The 21,667-nt window shown below is 36.8% G+C and overlaps 1 protein-coding gene across 2 annotated transcripts in view; it reads left to right on the top strand.

Moving 5' to 3' along the window:
- Positions 1–21,667, top strand: part of DTNB (dystrobrevin beta) — a 335,670-nt gene that overhangs the window by 138,058 nt on the left and 175,945 nt on the right. For both annotated transcript variants that reach the window (XM_023732419.1, XM_023732417.1), the window contains exon 9: positions 15,169–15,293. In XM_023732419.1, coding sequence (XP_023588187.1) covers positions 15,169–15,293 — 125 coding nt within the window. The remainder of the gene's footprint in view (positions 1–15,168; positions 15,294–21,667) is intronic.

The following is a 21,667-nucleotide window of genomic DNA, read 5'->3' as shown; positions in this document are numbered from 1 at the left end:
AATGCCCTGGATTTTTTTTTTTTTTTTTTTTTTTTTGGTCTTCAGGCAAGTTTAGGAAGCGCTATTTCAGAGCAGTGCTAACAACAGTGACGATAGTCTGTTGTTGCTGACTTTAGTGTATCTGTATTGTGTGCATTGACTGCTGGCCTGTTCCTACCTAACCTGTGGCAGTATCTGTGGCAGGCTGTGGGGATGTTGTGTACCCAAGTGTAGTTATACAGTGGGAAATCTAAGCCATGCAAAGAGCTTTCTGCCCTAGTATTCATTCAGTAAACATTTTTAGTGTCCATTATATTCCAGGCCCTGGAAAGTGCTGCAATACAGCAGCACATGGCGGTCCACTTCTTTTTCCAACCCTCATGCTCTCTAACTCCAACCTCCCTTTCTACTGAACTATTTACCATTGCCTGATATACCATAAGAGCTCGGCTGCTAATCAGAAGATCAGCAGTTCGAATCTACCAGCTGCTTCTTGGAAACCCTGCGGGGCAGTTCTACTCTGGCCTAGAGGGTCGCCATGAGTGGGAACCGACTCTACAGCAACGGGTTTGGTGTTTTTGGTTTGATATACCATACTTTATTACCTTTATGTCTTTGTTATCTACCCTCCTCCCAACTTTTTCTTGCCAACTTCTGTATATTTTTTAAGAATTAGCTATTGCTTCTTTTCCTCATCCCACAAGCTAATTTATATATCTCCTCATTCTCTACTATAGAACACTAAATACTTTTCAAAGCACTTATCACACTATTGTAATCATCTGTTCATTTGTCTATAAATTCCATTAGATCATAATTTCTTAGCATGTTTTTAGGCTTTATACCCCAATTACCTGGTGCACTCATGCAATATTTATTAAATAACTTTCAGAAAGTTGGCATTTTCTACCTGTTCCAGTTTTTAAACTAATTTAGGTCATAGAGATGTTCAGTTTATGCCCACAGACTTGCAAAAAATGGGAGGATGTGGAGAAGGACTCTTGAAGATTCTTGGTTAGAATGTGAGTTGATACAACATTGGAAAGACAAAATTTAAGATGCATATAACCTTGACCCAACAATTCTCCATATTAGAATTCTCTCATAAAAACGTTTGTAAAAAAAATGTGTACACTATATCAGGATTTTTGTATGAGAATGTTATATCAGTGTTATTTGTGATAGCAAAAGAATTTTAAAATGGAGATGGCCAAAATATCCATCAGTAACGAAATGGTTAAATTTATTCTGGTATACATAGACTGTGGAATTCTATGCAGCAGTCAAAAGAAATGAACTAAATCTGTATGTACAGATACGGAAGGAGATCATCCATAATATATTATTCAATGAGAAAAGCAAGTTGTGTAACAGTATATATAATATAATCTAATTTGTATTAGAATATATTTTATTTTACATGTGTTTATCAATTTTCTTATTTATGCATAGGAAACCATCTGGAATAGTATACAAAAAAAAATCCTGTTTATGAGGTTACATTTTTAAAACATTACTATTTTATTTGAGTTTTTTCAATGATATATACTCTTTAGTAAATATTCGTCTAATTTGTCTTCCCCTGGAGTATCTGAATTTTCGTTTTCTGAAATAGAAAGTAATCTGTAATTTCTTATTTTGACATATTTCAACCATATAGAAAGGAGTTTATTGAGTTTTGACATTTTGCTATATTTGCTTCAGACCTTTTTTTTTTTTAATAAATAGAAGGATTAGAGAAAAAATTTGAAGCCCCTGTAGATCCTCCAATCCTATTCTCCTCCCTCCCCAAAGAGAGCCTCTATTTTGAATTTGGTGTTTAATATTTTCATTCATATTTTTGTATTTTTATTTCATGTGTGCATATGCCCATAAGAAATCTGTAGTATTGTTTTTCATATTTTTAAACTTCATCAGAGAAGCATCATACTGCATGTATTCCCTGAAGTTTCCTTTTTTCACCTGACATTATTTTAAAAATTATCTTCATATTGATGTAGTTATTTTCAATGCTGTATAGAATTCAATTCTATGAATACACCACACTTTATTATTTATTGTCCTGTTCCTTAACATTCAGCTTATTTCTAATTTTCCACTTTTTTAAACAAAGCTTTAGTGGATTTTCTGGCACAGGTCTCCTTCTGCAGTATGGAGAGTTTTTCTAGAGTATGTATTTAGGACTGGTATTATTGGGGAATCCAAGGGGAACGTGCTCCTTCAATTTTACTACATACTGTGAAATTGCTCTCGAAGGTGACTTTACTATTTTACCCTCCAACCAATAGTGTATGAACCTTACTGTTAATTCACGTCTTCATTTATAAGTAATGCATAATTTATCTTTAGAGCAACAAAACTCTTTAAGAACAAATTGTTTGAAGAAGATAAGAAAATGAACCGCCAGTTAAAGCTGTAGGAAAAGGAAATTCTGCCCATGATCTCAAACTGATGTTTTGCAGGGCAATCCAGTACTTACTTAGCACAGCATTTTTCCCTTTTGTGCATATTGTGAAGGTTGCCAACACCCACAAAAAATAGAATGTTTCCCACTCAGGCCAGATCGATATGACAGCTTTAGTAGGAGCAAAGTTTGCCTTCAACTTTGTTTTTGCCTATAAGCATGCACAACTTTGTCAGTTTTAAATTACTAGCATGTAATGTAGCAATTTTTCATACTTCAGAGTACACCTCTTACTCCCACCCCCTGGGTTGGTGTATGTGGAACCACGAGTCCTATATTGGCTATCAAGTATACCTAGGAATGTCAGTCTGTTGATATTGAATTCTCACAAATCTTTTATTCATTTTTCCTGAAAGAGAAGCTGGAGCTATCTGCTGCTAAATTCAAGGTGCTGCTGTTCTTTACTTGGCTTCTTCCCCGGCTCTTGTTAATCTAGTTCGAATGACACTGGTTGCTCTTTTGGTTAAGTGGTTGAGAGTGTTTTGTTTGTTTGTTTTTGGTAATTTATAAGCATGTTTCAGAAACCATATGTGAACCAATTGTATTTTATTCTACCTAGCCATATTTTCATAACTGTCAAAGGACTAATATGCTTAAGTCTTGGAAGATTAACAAAAATTACAGGGATTACATTTCTCTCATACATGAATCGGTCAAAATTGTAGCTTTACCAGTTAAGTTAAACTGGAGCCTAGCAATTCTAATTTTTCACCTTCTGGAGCAGTTATTCTGAAGTCTTTTTAGAAAATAATGCCTCACAAAAAGTGTTAAAATTTTTTCAAAATGTATTTTCATTAATTATAATTAAAGAAAAAGAAAAGAAAGAAATGGGAATTCCATTTCAAGATGGTGGAGTGAGGATATACCACAGCCTAGTCATCCTGCCCCAAATACTTAGAAATGATACATTAGAATTCTTAAAATGACCTACAAGCACACTAACACCAGAAACCAAACCAGTCGCCGTTGAGTCGATTCCGACTCATGTTGACCCCATGTGTGCCGAATAGAAGTACACTTCATGGGATTTCCAAGGCTGTGACCTTTTGGACATAGATAACCAAGCCTTTCTTCCAAGGTGCCTCTGGGTGGATTCAAACTGCCAACCCTTCGGTTAGTAGTCAAGCATTTAACCTATTGCATGACCCAGGGAGTCCTGCCAACAAACTAAAAACCAGAAACCAAACTCGTTGCCATCAAGTCGATTCCGACCATAGCGACCCTGTAGGACAGAGTAGAACTGCCCCAGAGGGTTTCCAAGGGGTGGCTGGTGGATTCGAACTGCCAACCTTTTGGTTAGCAGCTGAACTCTACTACAGTGCTACCAGGGCTCTGCCAACACACTAGAGGGAACAAAAGAAGAGGAAACCCTTGGTAGGCCCCAGACTGTGAAAGATCCCCATGGAAAGTGGATGGGATCAGTTTGCAGAAGAAAACCTTGGTCCAAAACAAGGACAGGTTAGTATTGCTGCTCAGGATAGGAGCAGCATCTAGAGTGCTATGCTACTTTTACAACCCAGGTTAAATGGGATTCCATACAGAAAACAATCCTTGCTGAAGGTAAGCTCATTGTCAAAACTTGCAAACCCTGTAACAAAACAATCTGCTATGAAAGAGAAGCAGCAAACACAACAAATAGTAGGTTTAGCATGCGAAGAACTTTAGAAAATACTGTTATACCTGTGAAAGACAGAAACTGTGTAAGGCGGAAACCTGTCAGAAAAGGAAGACTTAAATATTTTCGACTAAAACAAGTGATAGAAAAGTGGTAAGACTGCTCCTTGTCAAAGGTGAAAAACATGCGAGACCCAGAAAAACAAGGCAGTCCTGTCAAGTTCTAGCTCTCACAGTTTTCACTGTTGTACTTTAAAAAAAGTTAAAGAAATAAAATTAGAAGTAATTACATTTAAAAAGAGAATAAGCTGATATGAAAAAGGACCAAGTTAGACTTCTAGAAATAAAAAATATTAGGTTAATTTCAGTGGAAGGGTTAAACAGATAATTAGAGACAGCTAAGTGAAAATTAGGGAATGGAAATAGCTCTGAAAAAATTAACCAGGATGCAGAACACTGAACACAGATATAAGGAGACAGAAAATGTGAACGCGATTAAAGGATTTGAAGGATAGAATGAAAAGGTCAACCTGGAATTCTCTACCTATCTAATCTATTCAAGAGCACAGAAGAAATATATTTTCAGAAACATCTCAACAAGTTTGCCACCAACAGACTGTTGCTGAAGGAACTAATAAGGGATATACTTTGGGGGAAAAAAGAAATTAAAGCAAGAAAGAAGAAATGGAATGTGTCTTAGTCATCTAGTGCTGCTATAACAAATACCACAAGTGGATGGCTTTAACAAAGAGAAGTTTATTCTCTCACAGTCCAGTAGGCTACAAGTCCAAATTCAGGGTGTCAGCTCCAGGGGAATGCTTTCTCCGTCAGCGCTGGAGGAAGGTCTGTGTCGTCAATCTTCTCTTGGTCTGGGAGCATCTCAGCACAGGAACCTCAGGTCCAAAGGATGCTGTCTGCTCCCAGCACTGCTTTCTTGGTGGTGTGAGGTTCCTGTGTGTCTCTGCTCACTTCTCTCTTTTATGTCTCAAAAGAGATGGGCTTAAGACACTATCTAATCTTGTAAACCTTTTCAGTATAACTGCCGCTAATCCATCTTATTACATCATAGTGATAGAGTTTACAACACATAAGGAAATCACATCAGATTACAAAATGGTACACAATCATACAATACTGGGAATCATGACCCAGTCAAGTTGACAGATATTTTTGGGGGACACAATTCAATCCATGACAGAATACAAGAAGAAATGGTGCACAGTAGAAATGGCAAATGTGAGTAAATTCAAATAACATGAAGTGTTAAATAATAATAATGACTAATTTTGGTGGGTTTAAAATGAGATGCAGCTAAAATTCTGAAAACTATAACGTGAAAATTCGCTAGGGCATGATTAGAGTTAAAGCATTTTAAGTTAAAGATACTGATTAAGATTATGGTAAGTGTTCTTGTTAAAATAGAGGAGATTCCTGATTTGTCTGAGCGGCTGATAGTCTTTGGACCAAGGGCCTCCACTGGGGGATATGGATCCCCGCAGATGGTGTGCCTTGGAGCTCAGCATGATGAACTCAGAGAGGTTAATTTAAAGTGGGATTGACAGGAATGGCCTCAAAGGTACGAATCCGGAGCTTTTCCGCTCGGCTGTTGTGCTCCCAAGTGTCAGGGCCTGTCAGCATATACCTTCAGCTGAAGACTGTGCTGTGCAAGGAATTAGCTTGAGGCTGATTGAAAATATAATGATCTAAGCTCAGAAATAATTTTCAGAGTGTCTTAGTGCCTGCTCCGTGGTTGTCTGAGGACAATAAGTTTCAGTCCTGGTACAGCAACTCACAGAGCAGTGGCTGTACTCCCCACTCACCCCCCTCCCTGGGCTCTGCCCCTCACTTGGAAGCACTGTGTCCCTATCCCCTGACTCAGCCGAGATTCACCTTCGGGATCCCCCCACAAGGCTATGAGTCTCTTAGTTTCTGTCTGACTCCTTGTAAGAATGCCTCACTATCTTGGGCTGTCTCCCCCAATCCCTGTCTGCTTTTTCTCTGAGTAATTTTACCTGTTGAGGGGCTATTTTGTACCATGAAAAGAGTAAAGTTTTGGAGGCAAACAGGCCTAATACGAGCTTTAGTTTTTGCTCTGGAACTTTAGTTTTTGCAGTGGGAAAATCAAGACTGTTAACATCTAATTCATAAGATTTGTGGAGATTGAATGAGCTGATGTATGTATGTAAGGAACCTATCAAGTGCCTACCACTAAGTAATTTCTCAATAAACATTACTTTTCATTAAAAAAAAAAAAAGCAATCACTAGAAGAGTCAACTCAAAGAGTATAATTGCTGTCAGGGACTAAGTTGTGTCCCCCAAAAATATCTGTCAGCTTGTCTGGGTCATGATTCCCAGTGTTGTATGATTGTGTAATCTGATGTGATTTCCTTACGTGTTGTAAATTCTGTCACTGTGATGAGGTTATACTGATGAGGTTGACAAGATTAGATAGTGTCTTAAGGCAATCTCTTTTGAGATATAAAAGAGAGAAGCAAGCAGAGACACATGGGAACCTCATACCACCAAGAAAGCAGTGCCGGGAGCAGAGCACATCCTTTGGACCTGAGGTTCCTGCTCAGAGAAGCCCCCAGACCAAAGGAAGACTGATGAGATGGACTTTCCTCCAGAGCCGACGGAGAAAGCGTTCCCCTGGAGCTGATGCCCTGAATTGGACTTGTAGCCTACTGGACTGTGAGAGAATAAACTTCTCTGTGTAAAGCCATCCACTTGTGGTATTTCTGTTGGAACAGCACTAGATGACTAAGACAATTGCCAAAAAGGGAAACATAATAAAATGGGGGGAAAAAAACTAAAAAGTAAGAAAAGACTAAAATAGAAGAAGAAAACAAGACAAGTAGTAAGGATATAATAAACAACAGAAACAGATCAATATATATTTGTAATCAGTAAATCTCTTAGTTATCTAGTGCTGCTGTAACAGAAATAGCACAAGTGGATGGCTTTAACAACGAGAAATTTATTCTCTCACAGTCTAGGAGGCTGGGAGTTTGAATTCAGGGTGCCAGCTCCATGGGAAGGCTTTCTTTCTCTGTCGGCTCCGGGGGAAGGTCCTTGTCATCAATCTTCCTCAGTCGAGGAGCTTCTCAGCACAGGGACCCCAGGTCCAAATGACGTGCTATTCTCCTGGCTTTTGTTTCTTGGTGGTATGAGGTCCTCTGTCTCTCTGCTCACTTCTCTCTTTTATATCTCAAAAGAGATTGACTTAAAACACGACTTAATCTTGTAGATTGAGTCCTGCTTCATTAATATAACTGCCACTAATCCCACCTCAGTAACATCATAGAGGTGGGATTTACAACACATAGGATAATTGTATCAGGTGACAAAGTGGGGGATAGTCACACAATACTGAGCATCATGGACTAGCCAACTTAATACGCATTTTGGGAGGACACAATTCAATACATGACAGTAAATTAACTAAATTTTCTAGATAAAAAGCAACAGTTGTCAAATGGGTGTTTTTAAAAATCTGCCTCTATGCTCTTTACAAGAGACAGAAAAAAAAATAAGGGCACAGAGAAGTCAAAACTCAAGTATAAGAAAGGATATACCAGGCAAAATACTAAGCAAGAGAAATCTGATGAAACTATATTAATCTCAGGCAATAGATTTCAAGACAAAAGCTCTACCAGAGGTAAAATCTACCAAAGATAAAAAATGAAATTAGCAATTCTATGCTAATACATACCTAATAATGTAGCTGTAAAATATGTAAATTAAAAACTAATAAAAGCACAATAAGAAATAGAAAAATATATTATCGAAATGAGTGATCTTAACACATTTCTCCACAGTTGTTAAAACAATTAGACAAAAAGCAAATAATGTGTGAAATTTAAATGTACCCAACAATTAATGATTGCACATTCTTTTCGAACACACATAGAACGTGTTTTTAAAAATTGACTACATAAAGGAAGCTTCAAAAAAGAGTATCATATAGACTATAGTCTCTGACTCTAGTGCATTTTAGTTAGGAATCAATAACAAAAATATAAAAACAACCCATACGTTTGGTTAGTGAGAGCTTAGTTGAAATGAACAAATTCCTAGAACATTACAGTACCATAACTGATTAAGGATGGAACAGAAAACCCAAGTAGTAGTAGAATCATTTAAGAAATTCAACGAATAGCTTAGAGTCTTTACATAAAGGAAACATCCAGGCCTGAGTGGCTTTTCATGAGTTTCAGTAAACATTCAAAGAAACAATAATTCTAGTATTATACAAATTTTACCATATTCCAGAAAAAAAGAATAGTAATTCCCATTTCATTTTGGAGGCTATAATAACCTAGACACCAAAACCTTACAAGAACAGTAATAAAAGGGAAAATTACAAGCTATTCCCACTTATTAACATGAGTGGCTTAAAACAACAAAAATTTATTCTCTTAATGTTCTGCAGGCCTGCAGTCTGAAATCAACGTTTTGGTTGACAGGGTTGATATCTTCTGGAAGCTCTCAAGGAGAATCCATTCTATGCCTCTCTCCTAGCTTCTGGCGGGCTGCTGGCAATCCATGGTTTTCCTTGGCTTGTGGCTGCCCTCCAGTCTCTGTGTTCATCTTCACATGGCCTTTCCTCAGGGCCTGTGTGTCAGATTCCCCTATTTTTTCTCTTATAAAGATACCAGGCATTAGATTTAGGGCCCATCCTAAATTCAGGATGATCTAAGCTCGAGATCCTCAACTTAATTACATCTGCAAAGACCATATTTCCAAATAAAGTCAAATTCACAGGTACTGGGAGTTAGGGCTTGGACCTGTCTTTTTGGAGGACACAGTTCACCCCACTACAACAGTCAATATAGATCAGTAGGAAAAGAATGGATTACTTAGTAAATGGTCCTGAGATAATCGGTTAACCATATACGATGAAATTAAATGCTTTCCTCATACCTATCCAAAAGTCAGTTCCAAGTAAATTCAGACTTAAATATGGAATACAGAAACTATAAAACTTTAGAAGATAATATGGGAGCATATCTTTATGACCTCAGGGAAGGAAATATTTCTTAAAATATAAATAACAAAATGGAAAGGATTAATAAACTGGGATTACTGTTGTATTTAAAGATGGTTTGTAAAAATGGCGTGGTGGAGACGTCTGACTTCCTCTGACTTCACTAAGGAGAAGAAGAATCAAGATCAACAGCCCAAGGCTGCTTCCTGTGAGGCAGAGGTCAGACATCTCTCCTCTTTCTGCCATCTTTACCAGTTCTGACACCAACTGTCCCTTCCACAGCAGTCTCTACTTCTCTGCTGAGTTCGATAATTCATTGCAATAGCCACACAGAAATCACAGACCATACTCACAGTTATAGGGTTTATTAGGGAGGTGACAGGTTACAGTTCAGGTTCAGGAATGCTCAGGATACAGTTCTTCCATCAGGACAGCCTCTTCTCAGCTGTGCCTGCACCAGGCCTGTCTCTGGCCCCTCGGCCTCTGCCCTGCTCGGGCAAGTGTTACAAAGCCCTTTTAGCCCTGCTGATAAGTGCGCTGAGGCACCCCACTCCTCCAGTAAGCCTCAGCCCAGAGTTACTCAGCTCTAGCTCCATAAGTTGGCAAACCTAGCTCCAAGTGCCCAGAGGCACCCTACTCCACCAGCAAGCCCCCTGTCAGAAGGCGCTCAGCTTTCTCACTCTGTGGACCAGGAATCCCACTGCACTGTCTCTTACCATTCTCTCCTGCCGCCGTTTCTGTGCCACCGCTTCTCACCATCTTCAGTGTTACAGTTTGCTTGTGTTCTCTCTCTTTCTCTGTCTCTGTCTCTCTGTCTCGTGGTTCCAGGAGCTTCTCAACACAGGGATCCCACGTCCAAAGGATGTGCTCCACTCCTGGCTCTTCTTTCTTGGTGATGATGAGATCCTCTCCTCCTGCCTCTGGGATGGCTCATTTTAAGCCTAGTGGGATGACAAAACTGACCAATCCCCTTGTTAGGGTTCCATAGACTTTATTAGCATGGTCCCACCCAATCATTTAGTGGGAATTACAAAGACTATGGCTAGAAAGGAAACCCTGGTGGCGTAGTGGTTAAGAGTTCTGCTGCTAACCAAAAGGTCAGCAGTTTGAATCCACCAGGCACTCCCTGGAAACCCTATGGGGCAGTTCTGCTCTGTCCTATGGGGTCTCTATGAGTTGGAATCAACTCGATGGCAACAGGTTTGGTTGGGTTTTTTTGTTTTATGGCTAGAAAGGCCGTATTAAGTAATTCATTGCACTGCATGGCTGTTCATCAAAAACATAATAGAGTAAAAAACAAGACTCAAAGTAGTTGTTTGTAAGACATAACTTATATAGGATTAAAACACAAAAAATATAAAGAACTTTTACAGATCAATGAGAGAAAGACAACCCGGTGGAACACTATGCCAAAGACAGGAACAGACGTTTCACAGAAGAAGAAACACCAATAGCCTGTAAGTGTGTGAGAATATGCTCAGTCGTTTTAGTAATCAGGAATTTCAAATTCAAACCAGAATGAAATACCATTTATCACCCATCAGATTGGCAAATGTTAAAATCACCAAGGATTGGCCAGAATGTGGAGTTGCAAGAACTCTGACACAACTGATGAGAGTGGAAATTACTATAACCACTTTGTAAACACAAGTTGGCGGTGCCTGGTAAAATGTAATGTGCATGACCATATGACCCAGTAATTCCACAAAATTCTTACTTGTGTCCACTGGGTAACATGAATAGGAAAGGTTACTATAGCAGCATTGTGAGTAGAAGAGAAAAATAGAAACAACCCAAGTGTTCACTGGAAGTGGAATGGATTTGTAAATCATGATGTGATTAAGCAATGAAATACAATTTGAGCAGTGAAAAATGAATTGCAGTTACATGTATCAACCTGGATGAATTGTAATGATTTTGAGTGAAGAAAGAAGTTATAGAAGAAGATATGTATATATAAGTTTTAAATCCAACATATCAAAACAATGAATTATTTATACATAATTGGTAGATTAATAAAATCCAGGAAATGATGAACATAAAATCATGTGATGGGGAGGGATGCCTTAGGATAAGGGCCCACAGGGAGGCTTCAAAGTGATGGTAATGTTGTATTTCTCAAACAGAATAGTGGATAGATGGTGTTTTATTATTTCTTAAATTGTACGTACACATTTGATACACTCTGGCTTATTTCTCTGTGTGTGTGTGTATGTCTATATATTGCTCTTTAAGTTAGCTGCCATCGAGTCAACTCCAGCTCAGGGTGACCTTATGCACAAAAGAACGAAACGTTGCCTGGTCCTGTGTCATCCTCATGATTGGTAGCACATTTGAGTCCCATCATTGTGGCTGTTGTGCCAGTCCGTCTCACTGAGAGCCTCCCATGCCCTTGTTGGCCCTCCCCTTTACTAAATATGATGCCCTTTTTTAGTGATTGGTCCCTCCTGATGACGTGTCCAAAGCAAGCAAGTCAGAGTGTTTTGTTTTAATCCATAAGACTTTTCATTGGCTAATTTTTGGAAGTAAATCGCCAGGCTTTTCTTTCTAGTCTACGTCTGGAAGCACAAATGAAACTCATCCACCACAGATGACCCTGCTGGTATTTGAAATACCGGTGGCCTAGCTTCTAGCATCATAGCAATACAACAAACTGACAGATGGGTGGTAGAGATATATTTATCCCCCCAAAAGGAAGAAAATGTAACCTTTAGAATTTGTAACAGATAGTAGGAAATGTTTTGAAAGTAGGTAACATGGATTTAAAAAACCAGTTGCTATCAAGTTGATTCTGACTCATGGTGACCCCATGTGTGTCAGAGTAGAACTGTGTTCCATAGGGTTTTCAGTGGCAGATTTTTCACAAGTAGATTGCCAGGCCTTTCTTCCCAGATGTCTCTGGGTGCAGTCGAACCTCCAACCTTTCAGTGAACAGCTGAGCACAATAACTGTTCACACTACCCAGGGCTCCAAAGTGGATTAGGGCATTGAGAATTAAAAAAGATTGAAAACCATTGCCTAAGAGCATTTGGAGGAGATTTAATTTTCTAGGCTAAGACCTCCCCATTGTATTAATTTTGGAGTGCAAAGGTACACTCCTAGGAGTCTCTGGGTGATGCAAATGGTTAATGTGCTCAGCTGCTAACTGAAAGGTTGGAAGTTCAAGTCCACCAGGGGCACCTTGGAAGAAAGACCTGGTGATCTACCTCCAAAAAGTTATCCATTGAAAACCCTATGGAGCAGAGTGCTACTCTAAAACACACGAGGTCGCCATGAGTCAGAATTGACACAACAGCAGCTGGTTTACAGAGACCTAAAAGAGCATTTCTGGCATAGTGACTTAAGTGAAGCGCAAGAGACACTGACTCCTAGACCTGAACTGCTTTCTTCCTCCCTACTTTACATCCTTAAATATTTAGTGAGTGGCTACCAAATCCTGAGCATTGTCCTAGGTGCTGGGTACACAGAAGAGGTTGATGTCCCTATCTTGGTGCTTTTAGGATTTTTCAAAATGATGCTTAGAAGGTTTGTTAATCTTAGCCTCCTAGGCTAACTCCACATCAAAATTCACTTTAGGTCCGTATCATAATTCACTCTTTGAGATCTGCTTCTAGGAAATCACTTATTTACATATTTAGACAGCCTAACAATGTATAGCTTTAAAATTTTCAGGGTTAATATCCTTTTTGGTTTGGTCCTAGACTCTTGGTTTATATTCTAATTCCTATATATATTTATTCCCAGCTTTTTCCCCTTCCCCACACATACCAAGCGTCTTTTGATGTACGTTAGTTATTTAGGATTAACCTTGATGTATTGACTTTACCTTTCTATCTATATTTTTGAGACATGAAATTTGATCTAATCTTACACCTTGACTTAAAGCAAGCAGTATTTTCAAAACCATAACAAACATACAGCTAGAGTATGTTAGGTAGTACTAAGGAAAACATTTTTATTTTAATAGTTGTATGGTTATTTTAATGTTTTTATAAAATACACACATGAAACCTGTGATTGCATGGCTATTGCTTAGGATGAAGCTAAAGTAGTCTCTGTGATGATCCGTCGCACGTGAGCTGCGTGAATTGATGTCCCAGGTGGTTCTAAGATATAGCAAAAAATCATTAATACATAGATTACTGATGCACTGTTTCGTTGTAAAGCTGAATTTAGGTATTCTCTTTGATGTCCTCTGATTGCTTTCTACTTGTATCATAATTCTAAAAAAAATGAAACTTATGTGGTTTGGTCAGGAGAAAGCAATCTAGAAAATTTGTCTAAGCAAATTTGTTCAAATAAGATACCCTGTTTTAGGATATGTTCTGGAAATACAAAGATGAATAAGACAGATCCTACCTTTCAGAAGTTTCAGTCTAACAGAGATGGGCAATTAAACTAAAAGTTGCAATATAACATGGTAAGTGCGGCATTGGAAATATGTGCAAGGGAAATGGGTATCATGGGAGGGAAAGGCAGTCACTGACATATGGAGCAGTGAGCAAAGTCTTCACAGAGGAGATGATACTTGCAAGCAGTCTTGAGAGATGAGCAGAAAATTTTCAGAAAGATTGATTAGAAAAGGCAGACCTGGGAAAGGCACATGCTAATGTCCAGAGACTTAAAAGAGCATGGAGTATCTAGGCAACTGCGAGTGGATCATCATCTATGCTAGTGTGAGGTGGAGGTGGGAGCCAGCTACGAAAGCTCTTGTATGGAATAAGAAGGTGTTTATTTAGGTAACATTCTATACGTCATTAGCCTTAGAAAGATTTTAAGCAGAAGAGTGACATAATCACTAGGGGCAGTTGGGAAGATGGATAAGGGGGAAGGAAAGCAAAGTCAGGTTACATCCAATTGTTGAGCAAAGGAAGAATGGGCAGCAGGTAAGGGGGACGTTCAGAATTTCTGCTTTATCTTTGTATGATTTTCAGGAAATCAGCTTACATCTAGACTTTTTCCAAAATGTAATGTGTTGAAGGAGATAATGGTAGGTGATTTGGAGCCGGTATCTGAAGTTTTTGAAGAAATTGGCATTATTCACTCTTTATTATAAACGAAGTATTAATTAATTTAGCCAATGTAATCTTAAAGGCAAACAGATTTTTGTTTACTTTGTGATAAAAATCCTACGTCAAGCAGCATGTAAAAGTTAAGTGGAGATGTGTTGATGAGGCACACAGCTGCAGACAAATTCTGTTTTCCAATTAAAGTGGTACTTGTGGTAATAAACTGCAGACCGTAGAGTGAAATATTTAAACTTTTTTTGCAGTTAATATCTTGCCAAGAAGGTCTCAGACAACAGTATTTTTGAAAGGAAATTGGGTGAATAATAAAATCTGTGTATAAACAGCCACCTTTAAATGTGGGTTTTAGAAGTGAAAGTTCTATATAAGTTAATTGTGGCATATTGTTTGCTTCTGTGCACATTTACTGTTAAATTTTAGACTTGATAGCCTTTGGATTTGGTGAGCATTACTCTACCTTCCAGAGAAATGTAATGGTATGCCAACTTATTTTTGTACTTTCAGCATATTGTAATTTAGAGTCATAGGTCTGATGCTGCTTGCCTATGGTTGGTTGTGAGTGTATTCATTTCTATCTGTATACATATCCTGCCCTTAACACCAAATGTTCTGCTTCACATTTAATTTAGGAATGTCCTCTTAATAGGCACGTTTTGGGAGATGGCTTAGTCAACTAGTTTGCTAACATTCAAAAGCTTTATCTCAGCATTATCTTAGCCTTTTCGAATTGTAGCCCGACAAAAAGTTCTGACTCTGGGGAGTTAACTTTAATATATTACCAAAAATCATCCAGAAGCATCAAAAGAGGGAGTTGATGTAAAGGTTTATAGAGATGTTCAGAAGGAAAGTTAACATTAACTTGGTAGTGTGACTTCATAGAAATAAGGGAGGAACCGCAGAAATGAAGGGGCCGTAAATGACCTTGGAACAACTGCAGGTTCATTTGTGCAGTGCTTAATAATGTGGATTATGATGAAACTTGATTTGTATCTGAAACGATGTTTTCTACAGCCCTTGCCAGCAAGTTCTTTTGAAGCACTTTTTAGTTGTTTTGAAGATTTAATTCCTAATTTCCTTATTTTCTACTCTGATACAGAAATCCCCTGCAAAGAAGCTGAGCCATGCGATTAGTAAATCTTTGGGGTGTGTACCCACCAGAGAGCCCCCGCATCCTGTTTTTCCTGAGCAACCAGAAAAACCACTTGACCTTGCACATATAGTGTAAGTATAGACCTGGATATGGATTATACTGAAATGGAGACTTTGCTAAGTCTTTTGAATTGAAACCAAATACCACCTAGTATGTACATTCAGCCTTCTGATTTTTTCTTTACTTTTGGAAAACTTAGACTTCAAGCTTTTAACTCTTAAAAGAGAACCATAACCATTGCTGTCGAGTTGATTCCAACTCATATAAATAGCTATGTGGAAACCTAGTTTCTGCTGCTGAAGCCTAAGTAATTTAGCAGTCGCCAGTAGAAACATTAATACATTGAAGAGTGATTATTGTGCTGGTTTTAACAGAGCTGCCTTTTGTTTGTGTGTGCCTCACTTAAATCAGTGGTATAAGTAATTTGTTCTCTCTACAGCAATAATGTTCATAGGGATTTTTAAAATTAGTTTAGACAAAATAGAAATGAAAATCAACTTAATTTGTTCTTTTTGTGTTGAGAGAAAAGAATAGAAAATAAGTAAAAATAGTGTTTTATATATTTTTGGTTGAATATTCATGCTAAATAAGGGAAAGCTAGAGGAGAACAAAAATATTAGAGAAATAGAGGAAAGGACAAAAGGAAAGTTAAGGAAGAAGAGAAACAATGATGCCTCTAACTGGTTTCTTCACCCTGAATTAATGATTATGTTTGCTGTGCTGGATAAAGTTGGTTGTTTTTTTTTAATCATTAGTCTTTATCAGAGGTTTAGAAGTTTTTCTGTTGGAGTGGACATCCATTTTCCTTTTACCTACCTAATGGTAGATGATTCGACTAGACAAGCTCTTGATCTTTTTTTTTCTTTTATTCAATTATTTTTGAAAATTTTATATTTATTAAAATAATGCATGCATATGGATTAAAAATTGAATAATACAGAAGAGCTTATAATGAAATTCAACACATTCTGCCTTTTCTGGGTTTTAGATTGTATCTCTAAATAGTATATTTAGAGCACTATTTCTTGACTTCTCAGTTTTGGACATTAGTGAGTTTTTTTCTGTGATGTAAAGAATTAACCTCATTTATAACTCCATATACCAACCCATCCTTGTTTTTCATAATTATGTTACCATTTTTTAGTTCATTACCTTTCTAATTTTAAATAATATTCTTAAACATCTGTTTCCTGTAACTTCTACTATGTACATAAGCTGAGGAAATTAGTACCTTCTGCGATTACTTTTATATTGTGAAAGCTGATAATGTTTATGCACCCACTCCTCACAGTTGTCGTGGTTAGGTTCCAAAGACCAGGTTGTTATGCGAAAATTGGCATTATGTGGAAATGGAGGATGACCACATCCGGTCACAAAATGGAGGATGACTACATCATTATATAACTGCCAAATTGCATCATTATGTAACTGATGTGCCAAACCACTGAGAATCATGGCCCAGCCAAGTTGATGCATAACTTTAACCATCACAGCCAGTGTTACTCTCGCCTTGCACCTTGGCATTCATTACTGCCAGACATATGTTGTTAATACACAAAATTGTTGGATAGTAGATTTATTACTACTGTTGTAAATGTGAAATGTCAGATAACAAGATAGTTGGTAAGTGAGGAGTAGGTATATTCTCTTCTATAACCACAACTAAGTCTTCTGAGATATAAGGAGTTAAATCTAAATGGTGAAACCAATAGCAGCCTTATCAGTAAATATCATTCATTACAAAATCAAATAGCATGCTGATTCTGTATATTCTTTTATGTAGTTCCAGTGTCATGAGCTCTGTGCAATTATTGTGTCATCAGAGTTAAATGGGAACTTCTTTCCTACATACCACTAGTTGCTCAAAATCATGCCACCTGTTGGCTTTATGACTAAATTTACTTTCTTATACAGTTTTTGTTGGTTTTTTGTCTGTTTCACATTATTTTCTTGTTGGGAAAATTAAGCTTTTTATCTTTGTGTTCTATATTGCATTTTATCCATTGCTTGTAAATTTTTTTGTTAAATTTGTTAACCTTTTCCATTTATAGTTAGTATTTTCTTTAAAAAATCCTTGTCTGCCCCAAGGTTGTAATGATTTTCTCCATTTTTCTTTTTCGTTTTTTCAAGTTTTAAAGGTGCCCCTTTCACATATGTCTTCAATTCATCTGAAATGGAGTTTTGTGTGTGGTGTGATACAGAATATCCAATTTATTCTCTCTCTCTTTCTTTCTGTGTATTTGAATGACAGCTTCTCTGAGGACTATTTATTGGATAATTCATCATTTCTCCACTACCCTACAATGCCACCATTGTCATAAATAAAGCTTCTAAACACTCATGGGTTGGTTTCTGTATTCTATTCTGTCCCTTTGGGTAAATTGCCTATTCTTGTGTCAATGTTACACTATCATAATTAACCCATTGCCATCAAGTCGATTCCAACTCCTAGCGACCCTATCGGACAGAGTAGAACTGCCTCATAGGGTTTCCAAGGCTGTAAATCTTTACGGAAGCAGACTGCCACATGTTTCTCCTGCGGAGAAGCTGGTGCGTTCAGACCACCGACCTTTCGGTTAGTAGCCAAGTGTTTTTACCACTGTGCCACCAGGGCTCCTTATGTTAACTACTATAAGCAATTAAGTAATCTTCTTCAGGAGTATCTGGTCTATTATTTGTCCTTTGCTCTTAGAATCAGCTTATTGAATCCCTCAAAAAACTGTTGGGATTTTGATTGACATTTCATATAATCTAAAGATCAAATTGGAGAGAATTGACATCTTTACAGTACACCTAGTCCTCACTTATCAACTATCTCATTATACAACATTTTGCATTTATGACAATAGTAAAAAATCTGTCTGACTATTTTGCGCATTAACGGCATACGTCTGGCAGTAACAAACGCTGAGGTGCAAGGCAAGAGTAACACTGGCTGTGATGGTTAAGGTTATGTGTCAGCTTGGATGGGCCATTATTTTCAGTGGTTTGGCTGTAATGTAGTGATGTAATTTCGCAGTTATGTAATGATATAATTTGGTGGTTATGTAATGATATAATTTGGCAGTTATGTAATGATGTAATTATCCTCCATTTTTGTGATCTGATATGGTCATCTTTCATTTTTGCATAAAGCCAATTTTCCCATAACAATCTGGTCTTTGGAATCCTAACCATGTTGGTAAGTGAGGAGTAGATATATTATATCTTCCAATCTATGAATGTATTATGGATTTCCATTTATTTAAAAATTCTTCCATGCCTTTCAGTGAAGTTTTATAATTTTTCCCCAGACAGATCTTGTATACATTAGATTAATTCTTGTGTACTTTACATTTGTTGTTCCTGTTGCAAATGGTCCCTTTTTTTCCTTCAACTTTTTTGAGATATAATTTACATAAAATAAAATTCCTCTATTTTAAGTGTATCGTTCTGAGTTTTGGCAAAATGTATACAGTCAGGCAAATAGTCACTTTTTTGAATTATGTTTTTTAACAGTTGCTGCTGTTTGGAAATGCAAATTGTTTTGTATTTTGATCCTCTATCTAGTCATCTTGCTTAACATGCCCATTAATTCCAGTAATTTGTCCTCAGATTCTTTTTGATTTTCTATATAGGTAATTATATCACCTACAAATAATGACAGCTTTGCTTCTTCCTTCCACTCCTTACGCTTTTTAAAATTAATTAGTGCTTTCTTTTTTGTCTTACTATGCTGGCTAGAACCTCCAGTGCAAAACTGAATAGAACTGCTTTAGTAGACATTCTTGTGTTATTACTAATCCCAAAGGGAGTGCTTTCAGTGTTCATTGTTTAGTATGTTATTTGATGTAGGTTTTGTAGATATGATTTATCAAGCTAAAGAGATTCCCTTTTATTCCTAGTTTGCTAAGAGTCTTCCTTTTTGTCAGGAATGAATGTTGAATTTTTTCAAAGACTTTTTCTCTACTAATTGAAATGATCATATGATTTTCTTTTATTCTGTTAATGTAGTGAATTACATTAGTTTTTTGTTTAAACCACTTTTACATTCCTGGAATGAACTTGACCATTTTTTTAATACATTGCTGGGTTTTGTTTGCTAATATTTTGTTTCGATGTTGTGTATGTTCATGAGTGAGACTGGCCTGTAACTTCCCTTGCATTTTAAGTTTTGTTTTGTTTTAATTTTACTGCCCAATTTGTTGCTTCAAATAGGTAGGAAGCATTCCCTTTTTTTATATATTTTTTGGAAGAACTCGTTTAAGACTGGAGTTACTTCCTCCTCAAATTTTTGGTAAGACTTAACCAATCAAGCTGTCTGCACCTAAAGCTTTCTTTGTGGGAAGAATTTTAACTGTTAATTCCATTTTTAAAAACAATTGTAAGACTATTTTCATTTCTTTTTGAGCCATTTTGGAGCATTTCATATTTCTAGGAATTTGTCAATTTTATCTACATTTTCAAAGTTAATGGCACAAAATTCACAATATCTTATTATCTTTATAATGCCAACAGCATTGCTTAATTGATACAGTTTTATTTTTAATCTCATGCATTTACATCTTTTCTGTTTTTCCTTGATGAATCTTACTATAGGTCTGTCCAATCTATTGGACTTTCAGAAGACCAACTTTTGGTTTTGATGATCCTCTTTATTGTATGTATTGTATATTTTCTATTTCATTTATTTCTGCTCTTTATGGTTTCTTTTGTTACAGTTTCTTGTGGTTTATTTTGGTATTCTTTTTCTAACTTCTTTAAAGATATGGCTAGCTTACTCATTTCAGTTTTTTTCCTTCCTAATATAAGCATTTAAGGCTGTAAATTTCTCTAAGCACCACCTGAGTAGTGTCTGAGGCTTGTTATATAATATTTTATTATTGTATAGTTTTAAGTATTTTCTAAGTTTCATTATGATTTCTTCTTTGAGAAGTATACTTTATTAATTTCCAAATTTATGGGGGTTTTCTACTTGTCTTTTGTTATTAAGTTCCAGGTTAATTTCATTTCGGTCTGAAAAATGGTCTGTATTATTCAGTCCTTTGAAATTTTTTCAGACATTCTCTAGAGCCTAGTATATTGTTAGTTTTTTATTATGTTCCAGATAAGCTTGATAGAAGTGTTTATTCTGCTTTTGTTGGGAGCAGAGTTCTATTATGAATGAATATATATGCCCATTAGGTCAAGTTTGTTAATCATATTGCTCAAATCTTCTATAACCTTACTCTAATTAGGCAGTTCAAGTATTAATTAATCTAAATTATTCCCAAACCGAGAATATAGTCAGTAGGCTATCCTCTCAAAAAAAAAAAGCAATGATAGCTTTCCTTTTAGATTCTGATGAGATTTTGAGGAATTAATCCTATTTAGATTGACTAGATAACTTTTAATGTCCCTTTCAACTTTGGGCTGTTTTATAGATTTCTTCTATATTCACCGCATGTCAAAGCAGTGGTTCCCAAATTTGGCTGACATCAGAGTCGCTTGGAGAGCTTCAAAAAGTACAGATGACCAGGTTGCTTCCACTCTAAGCTAACTGAATCGTAATTCTGGGAGTGGCCTGGGAATCTACCTTTTAAAAAGTTCCTTACTGAATCTGAGTAGTTAATGGTACTACTGCATTAGAACATAAATGATTTTAGCTATATGAAAAACAAGCTAAGAATTCAAAATTAAGCATTCAAAAATGCATATAGAGTACAACTAAAATATAAATATATCAGTAACCATTTTTAACTCTTGCTGAGATTTTTAATTATTCATTCATTCAGCAAATACTGAGGACCTTCCAAGTACAGTGCAAGCTGCAAATGGTATTTATGCTGTACTTTGCTTATATGCGTATAGGTTTGAGTGAGGGTAAGAAAGTCAGTTTCATAAAGTACAGTGTTATCAGTTGGCTTCCTTAGGCAGTAGTTACAGGTATAGCCCAAAAGATGAGAAAATTGAGAGGAGTGGGCTGCTGTGCATTTCTCACAATCAGGAAAAAGAAGTTGGTGCTTTGCACTTAGAGACAAAGGTAGGCCCTAAGTTTGAATACTTAAAGTCACCAAAATATTCATTTAGGTAAGGTCATGATTATTGTAATCATTACTTGTTATGCAATACTAATTTTAAAGGGTCATTTTTTAGACAGAGAATGGGTACTTCCAGTTCATCAGCAGCTACACATTGTAGGCATTATTTTCAAACACATAAATTGTTTATTTATTTGCTAAAAATCAGTAATCCTGATTCAGATGAATCCCACCTACCCAAGGGGAATGGGCACTGGGGACAGAGCCAAAGGGAATGGATGACCAGCATAGATGAACCTTTCCCAAGACCATTAATTAAACATTGTTCAAGTCAGCTCATCCTTTATAGTCATTTCTTATTTGCTCACAGCTTTTTTTATTGTAGTAAAATATATATAACAAAACATTTGCCATTTTAAACCATTTTTAAGTATGCAGTTAAGTGA

The sequence above is a fragment of the Trichechus manatus genome, unplaced genomic scaffold, assembly GCF_000243295.1.
Source record: "Trichechus manatus latirostris isolate Lorelei unplaced genomic scaffold, TriManLat1.0 scaffold00052, whole genome shotgun sequence".
Taxonomy (NCBI): domain Eukaryota; kingdom Metazoa; phylum Chordata; class Mammalia; order Sirenia; family Trichechidae; genus Trichechus; species Trichechus manatus.
The sequence above is the reverse complement of the archived record's forward strand: the minus strand, read 5'-3'. Positions and strand labels throughout refer to the sequence as shown.